Below are 25,478 nucleotides of genomic sequence, written 5' to 3' on the forward strand. Positions count from 1 at the left end.
TGAAGCCCCCCTTGCACTAACCACCCCCAAGATCTCCTACATCCTCTTCGAACTCCCCAGCAACCTCCTCCTGAAATGGATGAGTCCACGCGTCTTCCAAGCCCGAATCTGCTCCGTCTGGGGCCTCGTCCTCGCATGCCACGCAGCAGTCACCAACAAAGAAGGGCTCTACGCGGCTCGATTCTTCCTCGGCCTCGCAGAGGCCGGGCTCTTCCCCGCAATCATCACCCATCTCTGCAGCTGGTACCGCAGCGACGAGATGGGCAAGCCAATCATGTGGCTCTTCGGGATCTTCAATCTCGCTGGCGTGGTGGGGTCACTGCTCGTGTACGCGATTTCGTATCTCGACGGGAGGCAAGAGTTGAGTTCGTGGCAGTGGTAAGTTATATCTCCATCCATCCATTCATCCGTCTAGCTTGGCCTGGCCAGGCTTATGCTCGCCACAATCTTCCACTACAACAAATGTTCCTTGGTTGCTAATATCATAAAACCCAGGGTATTCCTCCTCGAAGGAACCGCAACAATGTCCTTCGCCGCGATCATCTACCTCCTCTACCCGGACTACCCCCTCTCCCCGCAAACATCAACATGGCTCACCCCGCGCGAGCAGAGATTCATCGAAACCCGTCTGCCGGAGAACGCCCCGCGAACGCACGACGCCGCCTTCTCCCGCCCCGAAGTCACCGCAGCCCTCACAGACCCGCGCACGTGGTCCTTCATGCTCGCGCAGGTATGCAAGAATACCGGCGGGTTCGGGCTCACGTGGTTCCTGCCAACAATCACAACGAATCTTGGGTTCGCCGGGTTGCCGCGGAACCAGTTGTTGAATATCCCGCCTGCGGGCGCGGGGATCGGCGCGATTATTGCTGTTGCGTGGGTATTGAAGAAAGCGGTGGTACCGCGGCCGGCGGTGGCGCTGGTCATTGTCGGGTGTGAGGTTGTGACGTTGGCGGTTTTTCTGGCGAGTGGCGCCCCCGGCGCGGTGTATACGGCTTGTGTGTTGGGATCGATGTTTGGAGCGTGTCTGGCGGTGCCGTTTTGGGCGTGGCGGACGGCGTCGCTGCGGGGCTCGACGGGGACGGCGGTTGCGATGGGGTTGCAGTCTGGGGTTGGGCAGGTCGGGGGTGTGATTGGGCCGCAGATTTTTAGGGAGCGGTTTGCGGCGGGTGGGTATCGGGTTTCGTATGCGATTTGTGTTGGGGCGTTGGGGGGGTGTTTTTTGTTTAATTGTGTGAATTGGTGGTTGACGTGGGAGTTGGAGGGGGATGTTCGGAGGGTGAGGAGGGAGAGGATTCGGGCGGGGAGGGCGGGGAGGATGTTTACGGGGGAGGATGTAGCGGTTTTTGATCAGCGACAGAGGGATAGAACTTAGTTATGGTGAATACAGAGAGGTGGTCTTCTACATACAGCTGAAGGTGGTGTAGGTTGTATGAGGGAGAGGATATATATCTCCGTTATATTCATGGGACCCGTGTAGAGAACACGCATAACCAGCAAACGGGACAGACTGGGTGAAGGATGGAATAAAAAGGATTATGTATAAAGATAGTACCCTACTGTTAATAGTTAAGAAACGCTAGCCTCACGCTCGCTGTTTTCTACAGCAAAGCAAGGTCGAAGCTCCAAGTACGAGACCACAGCCCTTGCCCTAAACCTGAAACTTCCAATACCGACAAGGTATACATTTACATTACTCTCCAAATAGTATATCTTTGTGCCACCGGGCCTCATCTATTAACTAAAAGAAATATAGGTCGCTGTACAATACAAAAATGAAATAGATACAGAGAGAATGGAGCACGACAAGGAAACCCAGGTCTAAGGCGGGAGAGGATAAATTATACAAGAAAGGAAGGAAGCAGAGAAAGGTCAGGAGGACTTTGAAGGAGTGGTCTTTCGGCGTCGAACGGTCAGTTTCAGCGTCAGGGGTGGGAGTTGGAAGCGGCCCCATCCTGGGAGTTGGTTAGTATGCGTAATTTTGCATGAGTGAGAAGGCAAGGAAAGTGATGGGTGAACGTACTATGGATTTTAGGGCGCGTAGCGAATGGCTTGATTTCGTATTTTAGGAGCATCTCGGCGATGAGGACTTTGAAGATGTGGGAGAAGATCCACCGGCCTGGACATTGCCTGCGGCCGTGGCCAAACACAACGTATGTGTCGCTGGTGTTCGTCATGGAGTTCTCGCGGAGTTCAGCCGACGTCGCGCCGGGCTGGTAGAAGCGGTAGGGATTGTATTCTTCTGGGTTAGGGTAGAGGTCGCTGTCTCGGTGGAGAGCATACTGGGGGATACCGATCTTGGTACCGTAAGGAAGGAATGTCCCGTTGGGGAGGGTGGCGCCGTCAGGGGCGACGACCATTCTGGTCGGGGAGATGGCGTTGATGCCGTTGAAGCGGAGAGATTCTTTGATGGCGCTGTCGAGTAGCGAAGCCTGCTCGAGCTCGGCAGCGGTGTATTTCCCGTCGGTGCGGGAGGCGATGTTGCTGACTTCTTCTTGCAGCATATCCATGAAGCCTTCGTTTGTGGGGTAGGAGAGAATGTCGAGGAGGGCGGAGGTGGCGGAGATGCCGCTGGTGTGAACACCGGGGAAGTTGATCATGAAGATGCGGTAGGCGAGCCACATCGTCTCGGTCTCGACCTCCCACTTGCTGCGGAGGCCGGCTTGGATGAGCATGTCGAGGAGACTACCCTGTACGGAGTCAGTCATGCTAGCAAGAGAGTCCGGTGATGCATACCTTGACGCGGATATTCTCCTGCAGTGCTGCTGGGTCATAGGTTTCACGCTGCTCCTTGATCTTGCTCTCGATCAAGGGCTTCATGCGAGTGTGGAAGACGCGTTCTTGCCATCTGTTCACAAGGCCGACAATAGGGCCAATAAGGCTGAAGGGTCAGCTTGATCCTAGAAAGTGGGGGAAGAACATACAAATGAAGGAATGAAGGAAAGGCTTTGATGACGTTGGCTCCAAGGACAATGGCGTTGGAGCAGTTGGTCATGGCGTTGAGTAGGCTGCTGTCGTGACTGTGGCCAGGGCCGATAGCAAGGACGTTGATCATGCGCGAGGCGGTCTTTTCCATAAAGTGATACAAGGGAACCTGAACCCAGTTCTCCTCATCCTCACCCCAGATGTCCGAGAGGCACGATCGTGCCTCCTCAGCGAGGGCCTCGGCGATGGCTTCAGTCTTGAGAGTCTCAGTCAGATCCTTGCTGACCAGCTTGACAAAAAAGTCATATTTCTCGGCGAAGGCGAGCGGCCAGCTCGTGTACTTGAGCTGGAAGAACTCGAGGATATGCCCCTTGAAGCTGTACTCAGACTCCTTGGCGAAGAGAACCAGGTTGGAATGCTCCTTTGGGAGGACGACTTCATCACCCTCGTTCACACTGGGCATAACAAAAGGCTCCTGGTTCTTGGAGTACTAGACAGGCGGTTAGCAGGTCCCACTGGTAGCTGACAGGATAGTCGGGTCCTACCTTCTCATACCCTTCTTGGATGAACCCAATGGGATTGACGCCAATGAATCGCTCGGCGGCGCGTTGAAGGAAACCCTTCTTGCTCAACACCCATGGAATGTTCTTGGGTACCGGGGAGGTCTCGAAGAGCTTGACAACGAAGCACACGAGCATGCACAGCATGCCCGTGGCAGAGAGGGTAGAGACATTGATGTCCAGCAACATGGCTGCTGTCAGTTGCCCCAAAGGGGAAGAGGCGAGAATTTGATAGAAGATCTCTGTACCACGTCGATCCTGTGGAGGATCATCACCAGAAGGGGCCGTGCTGGGCTCAAATACCCTCCGTCGGTCTCATACTCTCAAAAGCCGTGGGAAATCCGGGACCGTAGACGACTAGACGTACCCTCCCTCTTTGTTTCGATTTCCAGACTAAGAATTAACGAACGTGGATGAAGCGAAGCTAGATGCAAGCGAGCAGGGAGTGAAGCTTGAGAGGGGGTGGCCTTGGGGGGGAGCGGGTGAGATACCCCTGGTATTATGCTATATTGGCTGGACCTTGGGTTGCTTTCCCAGGAGCCCGAAGTTTTTTACCAAAGAAACTCAGGCCCAGGAGAGGCGAATAAGCCAATCGGGAGGGCAGGCTGGTCATCTTTGCCGAGCGTTCAGGTAATTAAAATGGGGTTCGAGACAAGTCGAGTGCGGGCTCTCCTGGCAACGCCACCGTCGTCTCTCTGCCATGGCACGGCTTGTGGCCTCGAATTCGAAAGTTACTCCGGACGATAGAGTTCGACCTTTCGGTCAGAGTCCGCGGCGAGTCAGCTTCTTTGCATTGCAACCATGGCACGTGGAGATGCTGTGCCGCAATTCCAGAAGCTGGCGAGGACGGGGTTTCGGAGATTTCTTTGTTCTCTGCGTTTGCCTGACTGTCTGACATCCCTGACAGTTGGAATCGCAAGCGCGACATGTGGGAGGCCCGAATGGCATCATGGCAGGGAGCGAGCGACCCAAGAACAGGGTTACGCGTGAGGAAGCGAGGAATACGATCAGGGGAAGAGCGCATTATACAAAACGGGTCAAGCTCCATTCTGCAGCTGGAGCCAAGCGGGGCCAAAACTCTGATTGCTCGAATAGTCGCTGCTAGTGCGCATTTGGTTCTTCAGCTCCGAGTTTGACTGGCAGGGCCGGTGCTCCTTCGCGGTGGATTATGCGTGCCAATCTTCTGCACACTCGCACAGGAACTTGCGGAGTTTGCCGCTGCTCGTCCTCGTTGATGAAGGATGATGACCTGGTCAGACGTTTAAACTGTCGCCCACGCGAAGAGAAGCGCGAGTCCGCGGCAGAGGACAGACAAGACACCCACGCCAGGGATGCTGGCAGCTGCCTGCTTACGACTTGGCCATCTGGCCTGTCGGAATTTACGTAGAACCCTGCTCCGGCTGCTCGAATCTGACGTGGCGCATGAGACTTGTTACACGCCATGCAGGTCATCCAAGCTTCCTCCTCCTCCAGAACAAAGCCTCGGATCGACGCAATATTGCGGCGCAGACGGGGGATGGCCCTTGGCGAGGAGCTTTGCTATCAGAATAGATTAAGAAGATTCGTATTCACTTTGCAATGCACCCCCAGACGCCGGCCAAGCTGCGGCACAGTCACTCCTCCAGAGGAACCGAGATGAACATCCCACGTTGACCGGGGGCAAGCCAGGCGTACCATGGAACGACGGAAGCAAGTTCCAGAAGAGAGATGATTTCAGATTTATGCTTTGCGGCACAGCCGAATTGATCCGCCCTTGCGTGCATCGGTGGAGTGCGAATGTTGAGATGGAGATGAGCAGCTCTTGAGAGAGTTGAGACTGAGGGCTCAGGGCACTCCCTAAATCAACAGCCACAATATATCCAATATGCAGCCATCTCAATCCCAGGCGCCGAGTTCACCTTTTGCCCTTTTCGTCCTCTCGCCATCGCACTAAACTCGTTCGGTCCAGAGGGGAATCTCCCCCCTACTCTGTCTTGCTGCCCCCGATGGTCCCCTTGGAGGAACCCCCTTCCACCGGTGGATTTCCTCCCTGAGCTTTGTCGCTTCGAGGAGATGATTGGCACACTCTCCCTTCGCTCAAATCACAGGCTCGGTCCCCGCGATGCCTTTGTTGGTGTGTCTCTCCTAGCAGTGCAATCTCTCCTCTCAGTCTCTCCTGCAATCCTGCCTGCTCCCTCCAACTAACCTCTTTGCCTCGCCGGTCGCAGGTTAGCATCGCCTTAAGATAATGACGACGCCAGTATAGACCCTCGGCCAGACACCGCGGACTGTCAGGCGATTAGCCCCCGAACCCAGCCTGCTATGCCTGTTCAGAGACGACTTCGAAGGTCACCGCTCGAATGCGCCCAATGTACCGAGGGCCAGATGGAGGTGCGCTCGCTCGTGTCTCCTGCTAAATCATCTCCTGTTGACTCCTTTGTCTGTAGTGTTCCAAGGCCCGTCCTGCCTGCGACGAGTGCAAGTCGCAGCAGTTGTCCTGTCGCTACCGTGATCAATCCTTCTCCCAATCTCCTCGTCGCCAGTCCGACGCTCGCCCTCGCAAAATTGGCCCTCGCAAGACCAAGGGCTCCATTACCTCCGATTCCTCTCGCTACTCCTCCCCCTCTCCTCCCCCGACCGACCATACCCTGGCTACCGTCAGCCCTTCCTCCTCGCAGTCGGTCGACTCGATCGCGTCCGAGGACAATGACGAAGAAGTGGAACAGCCTCCCCGGAAACATGACCGAAAGTTGACCGCGGAGGACAAGATCCTGCGAGAGAATTGGTTCGCCTCGACTGAACGGTCGCTCACACACACCAAGGGCAAGGACCAGTCATGGCAGTCGACCATCCGCCGCGAGATGGACCTCTGCCCGGCCATCCACCACGGAACGCTGGCCCTGTCCGCGATGCAACTCGCAACAGCAAGTGAGGCTGGATCTCCAAAGCGCAAGAGCCACCTACAGGCCGCAGAGCGCCACTACCGCAACACGGTGGAGTCCTACCCCAGCGAGCCATCAAAAGCCAAATGCAATGCAGCCTTTTCAGCCGCAAGCATCCTCCTCATGTGCGAACTCGCATCCTCTTCGCTGGACGGGGAGGGGTGCGACTTTTCCAATCCCCACGATCGCTCCCCCAGCCCTGGTTCACAACCGGATAAAGAGGAGAAGGCCGGAAAAGAACAGACCAAGGCCTCCTCATCCTCCTCTCCCTCCCTCCCTCGACTCCTCACCCTCTTCGAAACAATCCGAAGCCTATCATTCTCCTCCGGCGTGCTCGACATTGTCGAAAACGGCCAACTCAAAGCCCTCTTCAGCCAAACAGATCCCTACCACCAACTCCCCAGCACCTACACCCTCACCATCCTGCACATGCGCAACCTCAACGCCGCAAACGCCAAAGCCGACCCGTCGCACGAAACAGCCGTCTACAACGACGCCATCGGCAAGCTCGACCACTCGCTCGCGATGCTCAGCAAGGGCGGCGAACCGACCATGATCGCCCTCCGCTGGATGTTCCTCATCCCATCGCGATACATCGAGCTTGTGCGCGAGAAGAAGCCGCTCGCGCTGATCATCTTCGCCCACTACTGCGCCGTGCTGCACCACCTCCGCGACCGGTGGTGGATGGGCGACTGGGGCACGCGGCTGGTGAAGGAGATTTCGCAGCTGCTCGGCCCGGAGCGTCTGGCTTCGATCCTCTGGGCCTCTGACATTGTCGGTATTCAAACATGACTTTACCCACCGTGTCTCACTATGACCGTCGTCTATGGCGGCTGTTGCAACATTATTAGCACATCTGGTTTACGACCTTACCTAGATTATAAGACTATGGCGTTCCTTGTTCATTCCCAGATGGAATGATATGATTCTCTTAGATAGTGGCTAGTCCTTATCTTTGCGTCCCCGGGGATAATAAACGGGGCACTTTTCTCTTGTGGTCTTGTAGCAGTTCTATTCAATTCTCCACCGTTAGTTAGAGCATATCATACCAACCCCAGTGCAATTCTCAACTATGACCAGCCGCGCTTGGATATCGCAGATCTGCCGCGCCTGAGACTCTGATTGACGAACCGGACCCTGTCAGCCCTGCAAAGGAGTCTAGCCCGTTATGTCCCAATGCACCGCTCGAACCCTGAGCACCTGTCTCAGCGAATCATCTTGCCACACACCTGCCTGCTGGCAAGGATGGCAAACGTAAGCTTACAGGAGCATATTCCAACTCCCTCTGACGTCGGTCGTCCTGCGATAAATACCTCCTGTATCGCACTCTCCTCCTCATCCATCGCTGATACCCCTGTAAACCACCACCTCACCGAGATAGAGAAACAACAATGCCACTGCAACAAACCCACCACCTCCACCCGCAAGGCTGGGAATCCTCCCCGGAAGAAGAACGCTTCAAGGTCACAACCCTAGACTACCTCTCCGTATGCAGCTACAACATGTACGCGCTCTTTTTCCGGCTCGACACGGACAACGAAAGCAACATACAGCAAGCAATATCAATCCTTAAAGCCGGCCTCGAGCGCACCCTCTCCCAGACCCGGCATCTCTGCGGGACAATCGAGAAAGACCCAGAGGGGGCCGGGGGGCACTCCTTCGTTACGAAACGGGGTAGTACGGTGCGGTTTATCGTGCAGTGGCTCACAACCCTGAACCCAGACTCAAAAGCAGACGAAGAGGGAGAGGGAGAGGGAGAAAGAGAAAGATACCCGTCATTTCACGACATCGAGGCAGCTCATTTCAGCGCTCCAGCGCTCAAACCGAACTTATCCCTCTACGCTGTCCCACCAATGACATACGGCGTCACAGAGGCCGCACACCCGGATAACCACCCGGTAGTAGCAGCCTACAAAGCGAACATCGTTGACGGCGGGATCGTCTTCGCCATGCACCACCACCACTACGCAAACGATGTGCTAGGTTGGGCGGGGATGACGCACCAGTTTGCAGAGAATTGCTACGCTGTCGCCCATAATACGGCGTATCCGGGGTGGGATGGAAGGAATCTGGATCTTGGGCGGTTTATCAAGAGCCCTACTGCAAATGAGATGGTAGATGCGCCGGCTAGCCCAGGACGACATCCAGAGCATCGCGATGCCATCTCACTCTTATTCCATCTGCCGAAGAGTAGAGCTGCGGAGCTGAAACGGATTGCGGCACCGGAGGATGGAAGTGGGCGGTGGGTTTCGACATATGATGCCTTTTCGGCGTTCATGATGCGAGTTTTGACGAGGGTGAGGGTTGAGGCTGGGGTGTTCAAGGTTGAGGAGTCAGGTCCGATTCTCTGGGCTGAGGCGGTGGATATGCGCAGACGGCTGCATAATCCGTCTGCGCCGGCGAGAATGCAGGGGAACGTCATGATGGCCGTTGTTAACGCGAGTACGGAGACAGCGGTTCCGCATCCTACGGTGTCGGAAATCATCTCGGAGTGGCCGCTGTGGAAACTCGCTTTGTATGTTCGGGCGTTGACGAACACCGCTTCGCAGGAGGCGCTGGACCAGAGCTTGAACGCGATAGCGAATATCCGGGATAAGACGAAATTGAGTATCCGGATTGACTCGACACCGCCGCTTTCGATCCTCCAGACGGACCATCGAGAGGTGAATATCACGGCTGCGGATTTCGGGTTTGCGAAGCCTGTCGCGTATCGGTTTTTGGCTGATAGTGTGGCGAATGGGATTGTTTTTGTTTATCCGCCTAGAGCTAGTGATGATCCGGATGAGGGTCTCGGAATGGCTATTGCTTTTGAGAAGGATTTGGCACAGAGCTTGATTGAGGATGAGGAGTGGAGGGCTTACTTTGAGTATAGGGGGGTGGATGCCGTTAATGCAAGCCCAGAACCCTAGTTTCTATAAGTTTACTTGATCTAGTAGAAAAGAGATATCCTAGAACATCACTATCACTGCATTGCATCATGGATATATTTCGCCACAACCTAGTCGACAGCGTGATGGTATGAGCAATTGACGAAAGTAACCCCCCAGTCTCACCTCGCCTTTCCCACCTAACATGCCCTCTCTAAACCCCCGGGAAAGCAGCATCAAACCCCTCCCTCATCGCAAACATCCAACTGGGCAAAGACCGCAAGTACCTCTCCAAACCCAATCCGCACAATCCCCGTGCTCTCATCCAGCCACCACCCGCGCGCATGCTCTCCAATCGCAGGCGTATTAACGCGGCCATCCGTAGCATTCAAGTCTTGCTCCGTGCAGGGACGGAAGAACCCTTCCTGGCCTGCGTTAGGGCGGACGACGACTACGATGCCCAGGTGGATCATGCTGATGAGCCGGCCGCCCAGGGCGTTGTATTCGATTCCGGCGGGGCTGGAAGCGAAGCCGAGGATTTGGGGGTAGCTGGACATTGTTCCGGGTGGGTTGTTTGTAGGGGGTTTAAGGTATTGAAGATGACAGTGGTGGTGATAGAGATTCTGGGATGCTGAGCGAAGGTATTTTTATATTGGCCTTCTGGTGAGGATTCTTGAAGCTGGTGTATAGAGTTGGTGTGGCTGCTTCAGGCTCTTTGCTGGATTGTATCGATTGTTCTTTCAGAGTGCGTTTGATATCTACTGATCATTGTCTTCGAATCAAAGGAAACCCTCCTATCTTTTATGCAAGTATGGTATCGATAAAGAGCTGTCTTTTGTATTCTTTATGTGTAGTTTTACAATGGTCATTTCCTGCAGTATCAAAGAAGGCCTGGTCTTTCTTCCCAGCGCCATGAAGCAAGCAGGACGAAGTACACAACCGCCACGACTCTGTGCCTTTGGGGTAGAATGCACCTGTCTCACAATAGGAAGGATTCCAAAACATTCTGACTGACAGACTAGTTTATAATCCTCCCGGACACTGTCCTAAACATCTGTCTTTGTTCACGTTTGTTCATGAAGCAGCTACAAAGACACTAGATGGAGTGAGGTGAATGTCTTGTGACAACCGCTTCATGTCAGAGAAGAAAGGCATTGTCTTCTCGTTTCCAAAGAGCATAACCCCCATTCCCCAGAAAAGTAGTATAAATATCCATCTATATCTTGTCATAAGTCTACTCCTAACTCCAAGCAGAACCACTCTACCAAACTCCAACCACACACTCAACACCTCACAAAAAACAAAACCATCACAATGTTCTCCAACACCGGCCACCAATCCCAAACCGGCCAAACGAACGAGCCCATCCTCGGAATCTCCAAAACCAAGTACGGCTACGACTACATGTCCAGCGGAGGCCGCACGATCGAGATCCTCTACTTCAAGACCGTCGTCTTCGTCCTCCCCGCCAGCGACGAGGACAAGAAGTCCTTTGTGGCGTGCACGAAGGCGGACCTTGTTGCTGCGGCGACTCGCACTGATAATCCTGATATTGGGGAGATGGCGTTTGGGTGGTGGCAGACGGAGGGGATTCTGAAGAAGGGAGTTGGTAGGGTGGTTTGTGTGACGAAGGAACTGACGAGGCCGTTGGTGGATTGTTTGGATGTGCTGAATCTGGTGTTGGAGTAGGATTATAGAGCTGATTAGATATGGGCTTGCGATGTTGATGTGGTGAGAGCAGACTAATTAAGATTGGTAGTTCGTTTATATCGGTCAGATGGGAATTGACTTATGTTGCACGCGAAAATGCTTTAATAGTAGCTATATATCAACGGCTATGATTTATTGTTTGATGCGTATGTCTATTTCTCTGCTAAACATACTCATCGCGAGCTAGCCAGCCCAGTTGCATAAGCCCACTAAAGGATAACCATCTCAGAGGGCTGGCGTCTCTCCAAAAGTATAGTTGTCAGGTGTAAAGCTGTACATCTGTTAGCAAAGTTCACAATGCAGGAGAAACCGACTCACCCCGGCGGATACCGATCCCCAACAAGTTTCGTAGCATTCGCAGCCTCTGTAATAGCCTCATTCTCCTCCTCCGTGAGAGTCACATTGACACTAGCCGTATTCTCCTCAAGATACTTAATCGACCTCGTCCCCGGGATCGGAAACACAAACGGCTCACGCGCAAGCAACCACGCAATGACCGTCTGCGACGGGGTAACGCCCTTTTTCTCTGCAACACCCTTGATAACCTCGTATAGTTTCTGGACTTTCGGGAAGTTCTCCTCGGAGTACTTTGGTAGTGCGTTGAGGAAGAAGTCCTTGCTGATGGATTCGCGGGTGAGATGTCTGCCGGTTAAGACACCGCGCCCAGTGGGGCTGTACGCGACGACGGCGACGCCGAGCTCGCGGCAGGTTTCGAGGAGGCCGATCTTGGGGTCTTCGATGTCGAGCGCCACGGGGCTGTATTCTAGCTGTACCGCTGTGATTGGGTGGACGGCGTGTGCGCGGCGGAGAGTGGCGGCGGAGACTTCGCTGAGGCCGATGTAGCGGATCTTGCCCTCTCTGTATATTATCAATATGGCAGTTCCCAGTGCTTGTAGGTATCGAACTCACTTCTTGAACTCAATGAACGCCTCCACCGTCTTCTCGATCGGGGTCACACCGTCAACACGATGCGCATAGTAAAGATCAATACAGTCCGTCTGCAACCTCTCCAGACTCCTCTCCAGCGCAGTGCGCGCATACTCCGGACTCGTATCAAGAGTCTGTCTGAATCCTTCATGGATCTGGATGGCGAACTTGGTGGCGAGGAAGATGTCTTTCGCCTTTTCAGGGTTCTTTGCGCGCCATTTACCGACGATTTCTTCACTGTCGGAGTAGATGTCTGCGGTGTCCCAGAACCACTGCCCGATTGAGTGGGCGTGGTCGAGGAGGGCGAGGCGGTCCTCGTCGCTGGGGGCTGCGCCGTAGACACCGCCGATGCTCATAAGGCCGAGGCCGACGGCGGGGACTTCGGGGCCATTAAGGCCAAGTGTGCGGGTTGGGATGGACATTGTCGTGGAGGGAAGAGCTGGTAGGAGTGACCTGATAGGAGATGTTGATTGTTGGATTGATTCTGATGTTCTTGGTATCATGCCGGGGACAGAGTCTGTATTTATATCTTGGATCCAGGCGCTGACCCGGGTCTGGCGGACATAGCACTGGTGTAAAGTCCGCAGATAGCTATTGAAAGAACACGATAGAAAGCCGTGTCTTCGTGATGGGCACATGGCGGAGGGCACCCTGGGAGCGGATGTATGCCATCTCCCCGATAGGGCTAAGAGGCATCGCAAATAAGCGACCAATGAACAGCTGACGAACACGATACAGCCAATCATTTAGCGCGGCCTAGTGCACAAGGAAAAGTGGGGACGACGATGTCGGGAACCTCTAGCTTGGGCTCCATCTGACGCTGAGACCAACCTTCCATCTTTCTTCTTCTCCCTTCAACAATTCGTCTGGCATCATCCGGGTTTAAGTCACCAAAGCACAGCATGTCAACTAACTCCGAGCCCACAGCACCTTCTAGGCGTCGCAGGCGCACAGCCCATGCCAAGTCCGGTTGTCGGACGTGCAAGTAAGCGGACATGAGTTCGGCACTGTAGCTCAGGAACTGATACGCCGAATAGGATCCGTCGGGTCAAATGCGACGAGGTACGGCCATCGTGCGCAAAGTGCGTCACCACGGGCCGAGTCTGCGACGGCTACGGCATCTGGGAGCAGCCTCCAGCTACCATCTCCCTTGCGCAAAAGCCAGCTGGAGCCCCGCAGCAGACACTCTCCCTGAACTACCCTCTCCCATTACTTCCAGGTCTAGCGCATGAGGAAAAGCGCTACTTAGATCGATTCCAGCACTTGGTCATATCCAAACTGTCTCAGCCGTTCGGGTCCCACTTTTGGAGTTCAATCGTGACGCAGCTGTCGATGACCGAACCCGCGGTTGTGCATGGCTGCATTGCTCTTGCTTCAGCGTATGAGTCGTTCATACCGAAGGATGGTTTGGAGAGTGTTGCCAGTACTGTACCACCTGGGGCTTTCATGCTCCGACAATACAACCGGGCGATCCGGGCTCTAACCACTGAACTTTCCTCGGGCAACCCCGTCTCGCTGCGCACAGCTGTCGTCTCTTGCGTGCTTTTCATATGTCTCGAGATCCTGCGCGGGGACCTAAACGCCATGCAAGCGCATTTCAGCTCAGGAATCAAGCTCCTGCGGCAGCTGCAGAACGGAGACCGTAAGGTAGCCCTGATGGACAGTGCCGTGTTAGTCAAACACAACGCGGAGGTTCTAGACGACCACCTAGTCGACGTGTTCACGCGCTTGAATCTGCATTTCCTGATGCTCGGCCACGGGTCGCAACTCAAACAGACATTCATACCGTCATTTCTGTACGGTCGACGGATCCAGATCCCGCGGCAGTTCTACAGTACCCGCGAGGTTCGACAATCGCTTACCATTCTCTTGCTGTCGATCATCCATCTTATCAAGGAGGCTGAGCAGCTTACGCTGGATACGGATATACACCCGCCTCCGCCTAGCGCCGTCATGATCGAGAAGCAGAAAGCTCTGCAATCCGCCCTATCAGAATGGACAGCTGCATACGAGCTCTCGGAGGGTCGACTATCAACCAGTGCATCAACCCAGGAGAAACTCGGGCTCCTAATGCTGCGTATGTACGCGGATATCTTCTCTGCCTTCCTGGGAACATGCTTCTCGATAAAAGAAACATCATACGACACGCACACCGCAGTCTTCGAATCAACAATCAAGCGGTACGAAGAGGTATTCTCAATCCAAGAAAGCACAACCCTAAACAGCGAATTCAAATCGAATCCTGTCTTCACGATCGACATGGGCTTCTTCCCACCGCTGTACAGCACAGCGCTGAAATGCCGCAATCCGAAGATCAGACGGGAGGCTCTTTCTTTGTTAAGAAGGTTTCGGCATATGGAGGGGCCATGGACGGGGGATAAGGTTGCAAGGGTTGCGGAGTATGTTATGCGGTTGGAGGAGGCGCATTTTGAGGGGCAGTCGGATGTTGTTCTGCCTGAGTTTTGTCGCATACATTGTGTGGAGTGTAAACTTCCTGATCAGCATAGTCCGGGTGCGAATATGGGGTCCTTGACGATGAGACGGTTTCGGCATGAGTTGGGGAAGGAGGGAGGGTGGGTTGTGATGAAGTGTGAGATTGATCTGGGCGCCTAGGCTAGCATCTTAGCTGTTTGATTAATTTATGACGCTCAATATACCGGAGGATTGCCCTCTCCTCCGTCAGTTCACTTTGGTGACATTGCTTCATTCCTTGCTATACTGAGCACTTTGTCTGCCTTGCGGTTCGCGATGCTACTCCCAAGTGGAAGTACTGTAATCGCGGGCATATCTGGTGACTCGCCAACTGGTGAAGATAAAAGAGCAAGATTGCACTTTTTTTCCATTTGACCTGTAGCTCCCGAGGTGGTACGGGCGAGCAAGGCTGCTCCCGGGGGTCTTAAAGTGTCCTGCGTCCATACGTCCACCGCATGACGGCATCCAGTGTAAGCAATCGAACCACGATCCAGCTGCTTCTTGACACTGGCTGCGGGATTGGTGACTTTGATAATGAGGGTCAAACTACTGCATACAGTTTATCCACGCCGCTGTGGTCTGTAGAGACAGCGCAGTACTTACTTGAACTTGGGATTGACATGTCGCTGCATGACAACAGGGGAATTCCGCCATTTCACTACCTGATGAAAGCAGCCGATCAGCATACAGACGATCTGACTGGCCTAGCAAGGTACTTTGTCGAGCAGGACGCTGATTTGCATGACGGCTGCAAGGGGTGCGAGTCGTGGGAAAAGTCTCATTGTTTGTCGACCTACCCCGCCCTCGTGACCCTGTGCTTTTCTACTCTTCAACACAACACAAACCTCTCCTCACTTCTCTCCTATCCTGCCACGTAAAGCATCTTAGATGCACCCTGCCTAATCTCACACCCAGCAAGATGAATCCACCATCAGCCTCCGATTCAGAAGATGAAGCCTGCCTCACACCCACAGGAACCACCGCAAACACAACCACGAGTCTCTTCTCATCAACAGCTGGTCGTCAAATCTCTTTCCCACCAAGCTACGCCAGTCTCACTCGAGCGCCCATCGCCGTCTGTCCTCAGAAGGACACTACATTCCTAATTCGCGACCCGCGCACAAACCTTGTGATCACCCTAAGAGACGGCATCCTCAAGCTCCAACCAGACGAGAAAGCCCCCAGCAACGAGCTCACCGGAACACCTTACCACGGCCGCGGCAGTCACTGGCACTGCATCGAAAATGGAGATCTCTGGCTTGGATTCAGAAGTGCCGTTTCAGGATGCTACATTGGTCATAACAACAACAAACGAAGCTGGCGATTCATCGCAGAGGTGAAGCATCATAAAGGCTGGGAGTATTTCTGCGCGAGGGCGCATCCGGATGGAGGACATGTGCTTCTGGTCAAACACAACAACGGATTTCGCGGCATGAAGGCTGGGGGTGTGTTGGGGAGGGATTTGTGTGTCTGTGAGCCGGGCGAGAGTGGCACTGCTTGGGACTTTATCAAGGTTTCTGATTTAAAGGAGTGATCTTGAGATTTTCTCAATTGGAAACCAAGTTGAATCAATAAATCTAGCATCAGGTCTAAACGTCAAGAATTACTACTCCTACTCCAACTTCTCCGCGGCGCTCTCGAGCAATTCCATGGTCCACCGCTCTATAAATACCCCCCAAGTGGACCCGTAGGTGGCTGAAACGACCAGACCCAAACTCCATTGGCAAAACAGGCTCCACCATGCCTTACTTAAAGTAATGCGGAGGCCGCTAAACGCAGATTCTGCAGGAGCTCAGCTGCTCTTGCAGAAGCCACAGTCTGGAGATTTTAAGGCTGATCCGCCCTGCAGGTTGCAGACACAGGTTCGCTGGGGAAAAGGATCACCTAGATTTCATCGCTGGTCGAATGGAATTGTGAGCTTTGGAGATTGGTTCTCAATGGCTCCTGGAATTACTCTCACATGGCTCTTGCTGCTAGTTTCATACACGCAGGCTGCGTTTATTCGCCGTCTGCCGTGCAGTCTTGACGAGGAGGCGCGTGTTGATCCTCTCTTCGAGGCTGAGTCTCTCAACGGATCAATTGACAGCCACGATGGAAACACCACGCTGTCGCTTCAACTCTTAGGTGACTTTATCGATGACAGATGTGACGAGCTACTTGGGGCATCGGCGGAATTTATAGTCGATGCCAGAGTTCTAGGGAAGTCGGTCATACACGAGGCGCCGATTGGATTGAAAGCCGTCTGTCCGACGCTCTCGCGGAAGGATAATCCACGGTAGGCCGCCTGCATTCTGCGAAAGGGCAAATCTAATCTCAGTACAGATGGGACCGGCGCACCTATACAATCTATGAAGCGTCCTTCCCCCTCGAGCATCCGTACCGGTTTAGCACCCTCGACACAACAATCCGATTACATCTAAATAACACCGACGTCGCCTGCGTCCACGCAAACATCACCCCCTACATCGGCGCCGGCTCATCCCAAGCGGGTCTGCTAATCCCACTAGCCGTCATGCTCCTCTCGGGCCTTGTGACCGGCGCGTCACGAACGTACCAAAAACGACGCCGAAGTACATTCCGCTACGAACTCGAAGACGACCTGCGCGACCCCGCGGAATCCTCCATGCCGGGCCTCGGCCACTGCCTGCACTATCTGCAGTTCATCTTTTTGACCGGGTGTCTGACCGTATCCTATCCGGGGTTCTTTCGCGCCGTGGTAAGTAGTCTAAGTTGGTCGTCGCTGATCTTCAAGAACTGGCCGGTTACGCATCAGTTTGTGTATCCCGGTGTTCAGGATGGGATCTATACCGCGAATGCGACATTTGGGCTGGAGGAGATGGCGCAGTATCTTGGGAGTACGACGACGAGTGATCTTTGGACCAACTCGATTGTGAATCTCGTGTTGTTGGTTGTTGGGGTTGTTGTGTCGATCCAGTTGGTTTTTCTCTGCAAGTGGATGTGGCAGCTGTATCCGTTTCGGAGGGATGGGCATGCGCAGCAGACGATTTCCTTGCAGAGGGAATTTTCCACTCTTCTGAAGAGGACAGGGTGGAGTGTTGCGCGGGTTGTGCTGGATTACTTTATTCATCCGCTCATTGCGCTGTCGCTGTTTCAGATGAATAATGCGCGGTGGTTTCCTGTGACGCATACCTCTACTTCTCTGATCGTTGTTGCTGCGCTGGCGGGCGTGCTAATACTTGTAGTTCGAAGGCTTGTCAAAACGGATCGACAGGCTATCTTCTTTCGGCAGACGTTTCTCCCCTGGGGCTTTGGTCAGCATTGGGGATTTTATACCCTGTATGGCATTCCATTTGTTCGAGGGCTTGCGATTGGCGGACTGCAGCTGTCTGGGTTGGCGGAGTTGATTATCCTCCTGGGCTGTGAACTCTGTATCTTGACATGCGGTGTCTGGAACTGGTACACGGGATTCACATGGAGGCATGCGCTGTTGTGTGCTGCAAGACTTGTGGCACTTTCAATGAGTTTGGTCTTCGTCAAGGAAGCGGCGGCGACAGAGCGGACGAAGGGGATTGTCGCGTACGGCATTCTGGCGCTGCATTTGATGGTTCTCATTGCTGGACTGGCGGTAGACTGTTTGTACGAGCCTCTGCGATATCTGTTGTACAGATTTGGTGTTCTCGACTCAGCTCCAAAGCGTCTCGATAGAGCGAAGGCTCCGGTAGGTCTCAACCTCGCTCACGCAAGCAACATTTCTAACCTTCGCAGGTCTTCGGAATCTCACAACTCTCGCACCGATCAACACGGCGTTTCTCCTTCGCGCACCTTCCCCCCCTGGATCCGGCTGCTATATACTCTTCTCCGCCGCATACAAGACACTCCTCCGTCCGACGACCGGGATCTTCAGAGGAGTCTCACTCCCCGGACGACCTCGAGTCATTCTTCCGCCCTCCTCGTACGAATGGGTCGATATATTCGAGAGACATAGCGTTTTCTCCAACACACTCACCGCAGGGGAGTGACGCCAGCGACACACAGTATGAGACGGTCGAGTTAGCCTCGCTAGACAACGTCTATGAGACACTAAACTCGACAGAGTACTATGCCGAGCGCGAGTCCGACCAGTTCTATCGTCGCCCAGACCGTGAACACACCCAACCCGCCAGGCAGGAACAAGAGGAGGATTCGCGTGCTAACCGCCGACGATGGCGATGGAAGCGACAAAAACCGAAGGAGCGCGGATTCGAGGTTATAAGACCGGCGCCGGTCAAAGTCCATCCAGTGGCTGACAGCTGAGAAATTAACTGTTATCTCCTCGAAGTATCATCCAGTCAAATGTCGTAAATACGAGGGGATGAGTTAGTCGGACATAAGCTTAACCCCTCAGCTCTGGAGCCAGCCAATCAGGGCTGTGAACGGCACCGGGCTTGGCTGCATGGTGGAGATTGGTCGCGACGGGTATACGAGCGGAGGTATACAGGGCTGAAGGGTCTGGGGAATATAAATCTTCTACAGAGCCGTCGTCTTGGTCTCTCATCATCACAATCGCAATCACAAACATCAATCCGAGTCTCCATCAGACAGCATCACCAGCAAAACAAACCTAATCCATTCAATCCAACACAATGGCCATCTACAACACCCAAATCCACTTCCTCTACCGCCAGTTCTTCCTCACACCCACCCCCCTTTCCCCCTCCGTCTCCCTCGCTGGTAAAACAGGCCTCATCACAGGCGCAAACACCGGTCTCGGCTACTCAGCCGCGCACCAACTCCTCTCCAACGGCCTAAGCCACCTAATCCTCGCCGTCCGCAACGTCTCCAAGGGCGAGACCGCACGACAGAAACTCCTCGCCTCGCTCCCACCCACGATCACCAGCGCGCCTGAGATCGAAGTCTGGGAAGTTGACCTCGCCAAGTACGCCAGCATCGTCTCCTTCGCCGAACGAGTCAAGAAATCAAACATTGTTCTAGACTTCGCAGTCCTGAACGCGGGCGTCGTGCAGTTCGACATCGAGGTCAACCAGGCCACCGGGAACGAGCAGAGCATTCAAATCAACTGGCTCAGTACCGCCCTGCTCACCCTTCTCCTTCTTCCGATCCTCGACAACCAGGCATTCACCCACCCCGAACGCGAACGACCGGTCCTCTCCATCGTCGGCAGCGAAACCGCCGCATGGGCGCAATTCAAAGAAGCCCCCATCGCACTGAAAAGTGGAAAGACACTTCTGGACACGCTAAACGAGAATAAAGGCTTCGAGGGCACGGAGCGGTATTACACCTCGAAACTGCTATATCAGCTCTTCTTTATCGAGTTGAATTCGAACCACCGATCTGCAGCGAGTCGGGAGAAGGGCACGGTGTTGAACCTTGTTAACCCCGGATTCTGCTACGGGACTGAGCTGCACCGGGGTGCGGAGGGGATTCTTGGGCGGGTGGTGGCTACGTTGAAGAGGGTTATTGGGCGGAGTGTGCCGGTTGGGGCGAGGACGTTGGTGCATGGGGCTGTTTCGGCGGGGGTGGAGAGTGATGGGCAGTATCTGACGGATTGTCGGGTTGGGCCGTTTGCGGGGTATGGTGACAGCGAGGCGGGGAAGAAGGTGCAGGGGAAGGTGTGGGAGGAGACGGTTGGTGAGGTTAGCAAGGTGGTGGATGTGAAGCAGTTGTTGAGTGAGCTTTAGTTGTTTGTTGTCTTCTTATTGGGCTGATGTTGTTCTTTGGTTGCATATAGATCAGGTCAGGCGTCCAGTGCTGCAGCTTTGATAATTAATATTGCTTTAATAAACGGATTTCGTTGTTATCCTCTTCAGCCGCAGATCAGTCATACGGTAGTTAGTACCAGGCCTGGCCAAGGAGCCATCGGCTATTTGACGTGGTGCATTTGATCCTTCCCACTTTCTTGCACATTTGTGATTCACCATCAATTCATCATGCCGACTGCTCGGGCCTCTTCTTCAGCTATAACTCCTGAAACTTTATTCCGCTATCTCCCAGCCCACCGAGTGCTCATCTGTCACCCCTGTCAATATGCCGTCCAGCCACGCGCCGTAATCCGCCATTTGAATGAGATTCACCGACTCAACCACGCCCAGCGCAAGCCATTCTTAGATTACGCCTCTCAATTCCCACTTGCCGCTCCTCAAGATGCCGTATTACCCAACGAGACTCAGTTTCCGGTACCATTTCTGCCTGTTCTAAATGGAGTCGCTTGTCAATTCCCTCACTGCGAACATCTGTGCGTCACGGCCAAGCGGATGGAACAACACTGGACTTCCGCGCACACCGGTATAGATCGTTCTCAGTGGTCCTGGCGACCAGTCCAACTCCAGACCTTCTTTCGGGGAAACGCCCTGCGATATTTCACCAGCCCAACATCATCCAAGAATTCGCCGAACCACTCCGCTCCAAACGAGACCATCAGCACAGACGATGATCTCCTGCATCACTACAAAACAACCACCTACCTATCCCTCTGCTCCGACCCCGAGCTCGAACACACAGTAAGAGTCTCCATCCCTGAGCTAGCGCACCACTACCCCTTCCTCATGCACGGCCTACTCTCCATCTCCGCCCTACAACTCGCACACACCAACCCCAAATTCCGAGCGCAGTACCTCGGCCTCGCCCTCGACCACCAGGAACTCGCAATGCCAGAATACAGACGGGAGATAATGAACATGACACCCGCCAATTCAGGCGCGGTGCTCGTCTTCGCGTTTATCGTGGTCGTCTGCGCCCTCGCGACTGACGACGAGGACAGGAAGGAGCTGTTTCTCTTCCCTAGCCCTGGAGGCCCTTCACCTCCAGGTTCGAAAAGTGGCCCAGCCGAGCCAAGCTCGTACCCGTCGACCATCCACCTCCTTCGTGCTGGGTGCGCGTTGCTCGAGAACTCATGGGATGCACTACAGGCTGGGCCGATGGCGCGTCTCGCGCTGTTGTGGGAGCTAGAAACTGAGCACAGTGCGGTGGTCGATGTTGACAATGACCCGTACTTGCGCCGGTTGCTCTCCGTCATACCGAGCTCTGACGCGGGTGAGACGGCGTGGTCGGATGCTGAGGTTGTGATATATCGCCGCACTGCGATTCAATTAACAGAGGCTTTGATCGTCGCGCACCAGGAGGATATAGAGTTTACCATCTGGGGCGCGCTGACGATCTGGCCGTTAGAGGTGTCGGATGGGTATCTGGGTTTGGTTCAGGCGAGTCACCCGGGTGCGCTGTTGTTGCTGGCGCATTATATGGGTCTGGTGCATTTGGTCAAGGAGACGTGGTACTTCCAGGGACAGGTAGGGCGGACATTGGACGAGATTGAGGGGAGGTTGCAGGGGGGCAATACCTCGGATGAGATACGGAGGGCGTTTACGCAGCTGAGGGCTGAGTATCGTATCTGATGGTCCACACTCGTCTCTTGGTCAAGAAGGAAAACGGCTATATACATATGCACATATCGTTACAGCTCATTACAGCACAGATCAGCTCAAATTCGCCTTCTCCTTCACAGCCGCAACAGCAAAACCCTGCCTGGGCGCATGCACCCGGACAGAAACATCCCCCTCAATCGTCTCAACCGTGATTTCTTTATCTGTAAGCCCAACCAACCGTCCTACCGTCTTATGCCTCGCCCCGCTATCCGTCGGCCACACCTGCACCACATCCCCTCTTTTCAGTCCAGCACTCTTCACCAGCAAATCCTCCTCATCAACAACATCCCCCGTCTCATCCGCCGCGGCAGCAGCCAGAACCTCCTTAACCTTACCCCCCGACAACGTCTCCGGCTTCCTCAACCTCCCCGCCTCCCTCTCAACCCTCTGACTAAACCTCTCAACCCAGTCCCACACCCTCGGGAATTTCTCCCTACCAACAACCTCACCGGGAACCGCCCCCGGCACCGCAAAAAGCCAAGCCAGCGGCCACACCATCTCGATATCCTCCAACCCAGGCCCCTCCTCCTCTTTACCCGCAAGCCACAGCCTTCCGTCCTTAAGCAAAGTGTATTCCAAAAACTCCACCGCGCGCTTCACATCCAGCACGGCATCCGCTTTTCCATTCAGGACGAAATCCTCAAACCTATACCCCGGCGGCGCGGAGATCATATCCGTGCGATCTTTCATAAACGCATCATTCTTTAATAACGGTGTTGCCTGCACAACGAGTTTGGCGATGTTGCTGAAGAGCGCTGTGTTCTGGGTATAGCTCGACAGGAGGGTTTGGAGGGCTTGTTGGGTATTTGTTGCGGAGGCGCTGAAGGGTGGTTTTGTTTCCTTCGTGGTTAGACGCTCCAGGCGCGAGAGGATGAGTTTCGAATCGAGGTAGACGTCCCGCCCGATGGAGAGGAGGGGGATGCGGCGGTAGCGGATGCCGAGGGCCGCGAGGTCTGGGCGGGGGAGGATTTGCGGTTGGATCTGTGTTTTTTCTTTTGTTAGCTGGCAGGTGTTAAGGTGGGAAGTTGAGGGTTTGGGCGTACGCATTGGTCGTAGGGGATGCCGCGCAGGGCGAGGTAGTAGAGGACGCGAGCGGAGAAGGGGGAGTGCGGGTAGTGGAAAAGGATTATGGGGGTGTCGGGGGACATGATTGTTTTTGGGGTGCGTTAGGGGTGGTAGAGGAGATATTGAAGCGATTGATGGTGAATTGAGGTTGAGATTGTATGGTGGTTAAATACTGTAGCTCGAGGTAAAGGTACCCCGCGTGGATCCTCGGCCCGCGTTGAGAGGAAGGGCAGACGTCATCTCGTGGTGGTTTCCATGAGCTTGTGCTTTAGCTTAAGTTTGGATTGGGGTATATAATGCGCGTCGGTAATACAGAAATGAGAATGAATAGGAGACAAACGGATAGAGTAGAATCATGTTTCCTTGCCACATTCACGCCTTCGTCATTCTGCCTCTCACTGTTTTCAGTTGTGGTTGATATATATATCTTTCTTCGCTCAATGTCACACACAACAACGACAAGAGGTCTACAACTACTATAAATCGACAGCATACTACATAAGCTAGATACAACCTGCCGCTTATTAAATACCACAAGATAGCCTTTGCAGCGATAGCCCTGATACTGTCGCGATCTTCTCGAACGTATGCTGTGTTACCTTGGGTTACTTTGGTGGATGATCCATAGTGGTACAAGCCTTCTTGATGCACGGGCCTGATGGTCTGAACAATTGCGATTAACAGTGAATAGGAGCTGATTCTAGTCCTGTAACCTTGTAAGTTTGGTCCAAATAGTTTTGAGGTAAGTCCAATAAAGGCATAAATGCTGTATGGCAGTCAGGTGGCCGAAGTGTGTGGAATAGAGGTGGGGTGACCCTGCAGAGCCCTATGCCAACCACCGTCGAGGTTCGTCTAGGAAATTCGAGAGATATGACTGTATGTAGGGGGTCTTCAATGGACGTGAGGCACCCTCGAGAGAGATGAATACAACACACTCATGCCCCATCCGTAGAGTTGGGAACCCACAGACCCTCGAGACATTCAAGGTGTAAGTAGTAGAAATCCGAGTTGCGGCCAATGTATGTCCGAGATAGCCCCGTTGTCCAGCGAAACGACGACTACTGTAAGAAGATTGGTAGTGGTTCACGTTCATGATCTTAGTAGCTATGGAGCGGACCCTCGGCGCGCGAATCCTAGTAGATAGAGAGTACAAAAGGTCATGCAATCATTCTCAACAAATATCAGCGCTCACTATCATGATCGTATTCCAAGTTCATAATTCGTGTATATAGAGATTTATATAGCCATGTAAAATGTCAAGTAAGAAGGCTTATGTCGTCCGCTTCGCCGTGATCTTGGCCACCCACTCACCAACATCACGCATGTACTCCTCGCCCACCCCGTCCGGCTCATTGTGGATTTGATGGTATCCGCCCTCGAACGACTTCCACGTCTTCGCAAGGGAATCCTTGCCATCATACGGCTCGAGTCTGTCGTAGAGGCGTTTGGAGATTGAGTAGGACGTGATCATGTCTTGCGAGCCGTGGGCCCAGAAGACAGGGACGGGGAGCTTTGCGGTGAGACCGGACGGGACGGGCTTGTTAGCGAGGGAAAGGTTCTTGAGGTCGGCTTCGCGTTGCAGTCTGTCATTGCAGTCGATATTAGCTTTCTTCACGACACTGTCAAGGTGACACTTACAAATCCTGCAGGCCCTCCAGCGTGCCCGTGTTGTGACACAGCGGGTCAGTGACATACATCTGTTGCACAGCAGGGTCCTTGCTTATAAACTTGGCATTGAGCTCCTGCGTGTGCTTCATCTTTGGTAGAAACCGCGCGACCTGCTTCAGGAGCGTAACGATCAACCAGTTTGGCTGGCTGGCAGGGTCAAGACCGATATATGGGGCATTCAAGATCCAGCCTGCGATCGGTGGTCGACGTCCCTCAAGGCCTTGGTTCGTGGAGAGGAAATAGAAGGAAGACTCCTGTCCGCCCATGCTGTGTCCCATCACGAAAAGAGGTGTGCGCTCGATATCCGGGATGGTGGATGCGATGTGAAGGAGCGCCTCGTTGATCTCGCCGACAACCTGCGCCGTCCGTCCGATATCTCCATTCTGACTCGTGTTCTTGACCGTTTTTCCCCAGCCGCGGCGGTCCCAGGCGTGGACTTTGATCGGGTAGTTCGCGGTGAGCAGCGAGAAGAAGGCGTTGTAGTGGTCGCAGCGGTCGCTGAAGCCGTGGAGGAAGGCGATGTGAGCGGTCGGCGGTTGGCTGGGCTGAACGGCGCTATAATCAGTTCTTCAACTCCAGAGATTTGAGATCTTCAGATAGCCTGGGCAGGCACCTCCCACTCACTTCCCACACCCTGGAGTAGACTTCTAGGCCGCCGCTGAGGGTGAAGCTGCCGCTGGTGGTTGTTGCCATGGTCACGGTAAGGTTTCGTTCAGGCGAGTCGATATAAGGAACAGAGTCTAGACCCAGGACGGTCGCTGGTGATATATAGAGGAATTCAAGATGAGGGGAGTAAGCAAGGGGTTCAGCTGAGGACGAAAGATGGCGATCATTAGCTCCAGCTCATCGTACTAGCGCTTACTAAGATGCAGCTACCTCGGCTCAACAAAGAGAGCACAGCAAACTATCACTACACCAACAAGCTTCCAGCATTATTGAGCAATCACTGTCTGCGTCCAATCGTTGTGGCTCTCATGCGTCAATAAA

General features: G+C 54.0%; 14 protein-coding genes across 14 annotated transcripts; 9 read left to right on the plus strand and 5 right to left on the minus strand.

Annotated features, from left to right (window-relative positions):
* Positions 1-79: 79 nt before the first annotated feature.
* Positions 80-1,372, plus strand: BJY04DRAFT_220298 (major facilitator superfamily domain-containing protein; the record flags this gene model as incomplete). Its single annotated transcript, XM_073716823.1, has 2 exons — positions 80-378; positions 496-1,372. The coding sequence occupies 2 exons, from the start codon at positions 80-82 to the stop codon at positions 1,370-1,372; spliced, it is 1,176 nt and encodes a 391-aa protein (XP_073568993.1).
* Positions 1,373-1,705: 333 nt separating this feature from the next.
* BJY04DRAFT_194005 (cytochrome P450) lies at positions 1,706-4,046 on the minus strand. The gene is made up of 5 exons (XM_073711991.1): positions 3,468-4,046; positions 2,922-3,412; positions 2,734-2,878; positions 2,021-2,687; positions 1,706-1,952 (listed from the first exon to the last, which is right to left on the minus strand). The coding sequence occupies exons 1-5, from the start codon at positions 3,669-3,671 to the stop codon at positions 1,870-1,872; spliced, it is 1,590 nt and encodes a 529-aa protein (XP_073568994.1). The 5' UTR covers positions 3,672-4,046; the 3' UTR covers positions 1,706-1,869.
* A 1,362-nt stretch (positions 4,047-5,408) lies between these two features.
* BJY04DRAFT_96236 (Zn(II)2Cys6 transcription factor domain-containing protein) lies at positions 5,409-7,250 on the plus strand. Its single transcript, XM_073721382.1, has 2 exons — positions 5,409-5,852; positions 5,909-7,250. The coding sequence occupies exons 1-2, from the start codon at positions 5,784-5,786 to the stop codon at positions 7,193-7,195; spliced, it is 1,356 nt and encodes a 451-aa protein (XP_073568995.1). The 5' UTR covers positions 5,409-5,783; the 3' UTR covers positions 7,196-7,250.
* Positions 7,251-7,705: 455 nt separating this feature from the next.
* On the plus strand, positions 7,706-9,355 carry BJY04DRAFT_194009 (transferase family-domain-containing protein). Its single transcript, XM_073711992.1, has one exon. The coding sequence runs from the start codon at positions 7,795-7,797 to the stop codon at positions 9,310-9,312; it is 1,518 nt and encodes a 505-aa protein (XP_073568996.1). The 5' UTR covers positions 7,706-7,794; the 3' UTR covers positions 9,313-9,355.
* Positions 9,356-9,506: 151 nt separating this feature from the next.
* Positions 9,507-9,827, minus strand: BJY04DRAFT_220302 (uncharacterized protein; the record flags this gene model as incomplete). Its single annotated transcript, XM_073716824.1, has 1 exon — positions 9,507-9,827. The coding sequence occupies one exon, from the start codon at positions 9,825-9,827 to the stop codon at positions 9,507-9,509; it is 321 nt and encodes a 106-aa protein (XP_073568997.1).
* Positions 9,828-10,882: 1,055 nt separating this feature from the next.
* Positions 10,883-12,383, minus strand: BJY04DRAFT_96243 (NADP-dependent oxidoreductase domain-containing protein). Its single transcript, XM_073721383.1, has 3 exons — positions 11,890-12,383; positions 11,299-11,838; positions 10,883-11,251 (listed from the first exon to the last, which is right to left on the minus strand). Exons 1-3 carry the CDS (start codon positions 12,327-12,329, stop codon positions 11,206-11,208), a joined length of 1,026 nt encoding a protein of 341 aa, XP_073568998.1. The 5' UTR covers positions 12,330-12,383; the 3' UTR covers positions 10,883-11,205.
* Positions 12,384-12,809: 426 nt separating this feature from the next.
* Positions 12,810-14,520, plus strand: BJY04DRAFT_208764 (Zn(II)2Cys6 transcription factor; the record flags this gene model as incomplete). The annotated part of the gene is made up of 2 exons (XM_073714032.1): positions 12,810-12,892; positions 12,945-14,520. 2 exons carry the CDS (start codon positions 12,810-12,812, stop codon positions 14,518-14,520), a joined length of 1,659 nt encoding a protein of 552 aa, XP_073568999.1.
* A 708-nt stretch (positions 14,521-15,228) lies between these two features.
* BJY04DRAFT_194014 (uncharacterized protein) lies at positions 15,229-15,995 on the plus strand. Its single transcript, XM_073711993.1, has one exon. It carries the CDS (start codon positions 15,299-15,301, stop codon positions 15,911-15,913), a length of 615 nt encoding a protein of 204 aa, XP_073569000.1. The 5' UTR covers positions 15,229-15,298; the 3' UTR covers positions 15,914-15,995.
* Positions 15,996-16,316: 321 nt separating this feature from the next.
* BJY04DRAFT_220307 (uncharacterized protein) lies at positions 16,317-18,633 on the plus strand (the record flags this gene model as incomplete). The annotated part of the gene is made up of 3 exons (XM_073716825.1): positions 16,317-16,654; positions 16,702-18,058; positions 18,106-18,633. The coding sequence occupies 3 exons, from the start codon at positions 16,317-16,319 to the stop codon at positions 18,631-18,633; spliced, it is 2,223 nt and encodes a 740-aa protein (XP_073569001.1).
* A 91-nt stretch (positions 18,634-18,724) lies between these two features.
* BJY04DRAFT_96259 (uncharacterized protein) lies at positions 18,725-20,137 on the plus strand. The gene has a single exon (XM_073721384.1). The coding sequence runs from the start codon at positions 18,963-18,965 to the stop codon at positions 20,016-20,018; it is 1,056 nt and encodes a 351-aa protein (XP_073569002.1). The 5' UTR covers positions 18,725-18,962; the 3' UTR covers positions 20,019-20,137.
* Positions 20,138-20,267: 130 nt separating this feature from the next.
* On the plus strand, positions 20,268-21,728 carry BJY04DRAFT_220309 (uncharacterized protein; the record flags this gene model as incomplete). The annotated part of the gene is made up of 1 exon (XM_073716826.1): positions 20,268-21,728. The coding sequence occupies one exon, from the start codon at positions 20,268-20,270 to the stop codon at positions 21,726-21,728; it is 1,461 nt and encodes a 486-aa protein (XP_073569003.1).
* Positions 21,729-21,809: 81 nt separating this feature from the next.
* On the minus strand, positions 21,810-22,906 carry BJY04DRAFT_220310 (uncharacterized protein; the record flags this gene model as incomplete). Its single annotated transcript, XM_073716827.1, has 2 exons — positions 21,810-22,739; positions 22,802-22,906. The coding sequence occupies 2 exons, from the start codon at positions 22,904-22,906 to the stop codon at positions 21,810-21,812; spliced, it is 1,035 nt and encodes a 344-aa protein (XP_073569004.1).
* A 222-nt stretch (positions 22,907-23,128) lies between these two features.
* On the plus strand, positions 23,129-23,351 carry BJY04DRAFT_194018 (uncharacterized protein). The gene has a single exon (XM_073711994.1). It carries the CDS (start codon positions 23,141-23,143, stop codon positions 23,303-23,305), a length of 165 nt encoding a protein of 54 aa, XP_073569005.1. The 5' UTR covers positions 23,129-23,140; the 3' UTR covers positions 23,306-23,351.
* Positions 23,352-23,548: 197 nt separating this feature from the next.
* On the minus strand, positions 23,549-25,372 carry BJY04DRAFT_194019 (Alpha/Beta hydrolase protein). The gene is made up of 3 exons (XM_073711995.1): positions 25,116-25,372; positions 24,462-25,036; positions 23,549-24,406 (listed from the first exon to the last, which is right to left on the minus strand). Exons 1-3 carry the CDS (start codon positions 25,182-25,184, stop codon positions 24,094-24,096), a joined length of 957 nt encoding a protein of 318 aa, XP_073569006.1. The 5' UTR covers positions 25,185-25,372; the 3' UTR covers positions 23,549-24,093.
* Positions 25,373-25,478: the final 106 nt, after the last annotated feature.

Source organism: Aspergillus karnatakaensis (assembly GCF_047715665.1).
Source record: "Aspergillus karnatakaensis strain CBS 102800 unplaced genomic scaffold BJY04scaffold_39, whole genome shotgun sequence".
NCBI lineage: Eukaryota > Fungi > Ascomycota > Eurotiomycetes > Eurotiales > Aspergillaceae > Aspergillus > Aspergillus karnatakaensis.

Bases quoted from the DNA above. Each gene is read 5' to 3' on its own strand.
- BJY04DRAFT_96243 (XM_073721383.1), bottom strand. From the start codon at position 12,329: ATGTCCATCCCAACCCGCACACTTGGCCTTAATGGCCCCGAAGTCCCC. The intron at 11,839-11,889 runs GTGAGTTCGATA...GATAATATACAG, and splicing joins GCGTTCATTGAGTTCAAGAA to AGAGGGCAAGATCCGCTACA. The intron at 11,252-11,298 runs GTGAGTCGGTTT...ACAGATGTACAG, and splicing joins GGGGATCGGTATCCGCCGGG to CTTTACACCTGACAACTATA.
- BJY04DRAFT_96236 (XM_073721382.1), top strand. From the start codon at position 5,784: ATGCCTGTTCAGAGACGACTTCGAAGGTCACCGCTCGAATGCGCCCAA. The intron at 5,853-5,908 runs GTGCGCTCGCTC...CTTTGTCTGTAG, and splicing joins GTACCGAGGGCCAGATGGAG to TGTTCCAAGGCCCGTCCTGC.
- BJY04DRAFT_194009 (XM_073711992.1), top strand. From the start codon at position 7,795: ATGCCACTGCAACAAACCCACCACCTCCACCCGCAAGGCTGGGAATCC.
- BJY04DRAFT_194019 (XM_073711995.1), bottom strand. From the start codon at position 25,184: ATGGCAACAACCACCAGCGGCAGCTTCACCCTCAGCGGCGGCCTAGAA. The intron at 25,037-25,115 runs GTGAGTGGGAGG...AGCGCCGTTCAG, and splicing joins TCTACTCCAGGGTGTGGGAA to CCCAGCCAACCGCCGACCGC. The intron at 24,407-24,461 runs GTAAGTGTCACC...CTGCAATGACAG, and splicing joins CTGGAGGGCCTGCAGGATTT to ACTGCAACGCGAAGCCGACC.
- BJY04DRAFT_194005 (XM_073711991.1), bottom strand. From the start codon at position 3,671: ATGTTGCTGGACATCAATGTCTCTACCCTCTCTGCCACGGGCATGCTG. The intron at 3,413-3,467 runs GTAGGACCCGAC...CCGCCTGTCTAG, and splicing joins TCCAAGAAGGGTATGAGAAG to TACTCCAAGAACCAGGAGCC. The intron at 1,953-2,020 runs GTACGTTCACCC...ACCAACTCCCAG, and splicing joins TACGCGCCCTAAAATCCATA to GATGGGGCCGCTTCCAACTC.
- BJY04DRAFT_96259 (XM_073721384.1), top strand. From the start codon at position 18,963: ATGGCCATCTACAACACCCAAATCCACTTCCTCTACCGCCAGTTCTTC.
- BJY04DRAFT_194018 (XM_073711994.1), top strand. From the start codon at position 23,141: ATGAGAATGAATAGGAGACAAACGGATAGAGTAGAATCATGTTTCCTT.
- BJY04DRAFT_194014 (XM_073711993.1), top strand. From the start codon at position 15,299: ATGAATCCACCATCAGCCTCCGATTCAGAAGATGAAGCCTGCCTCACA.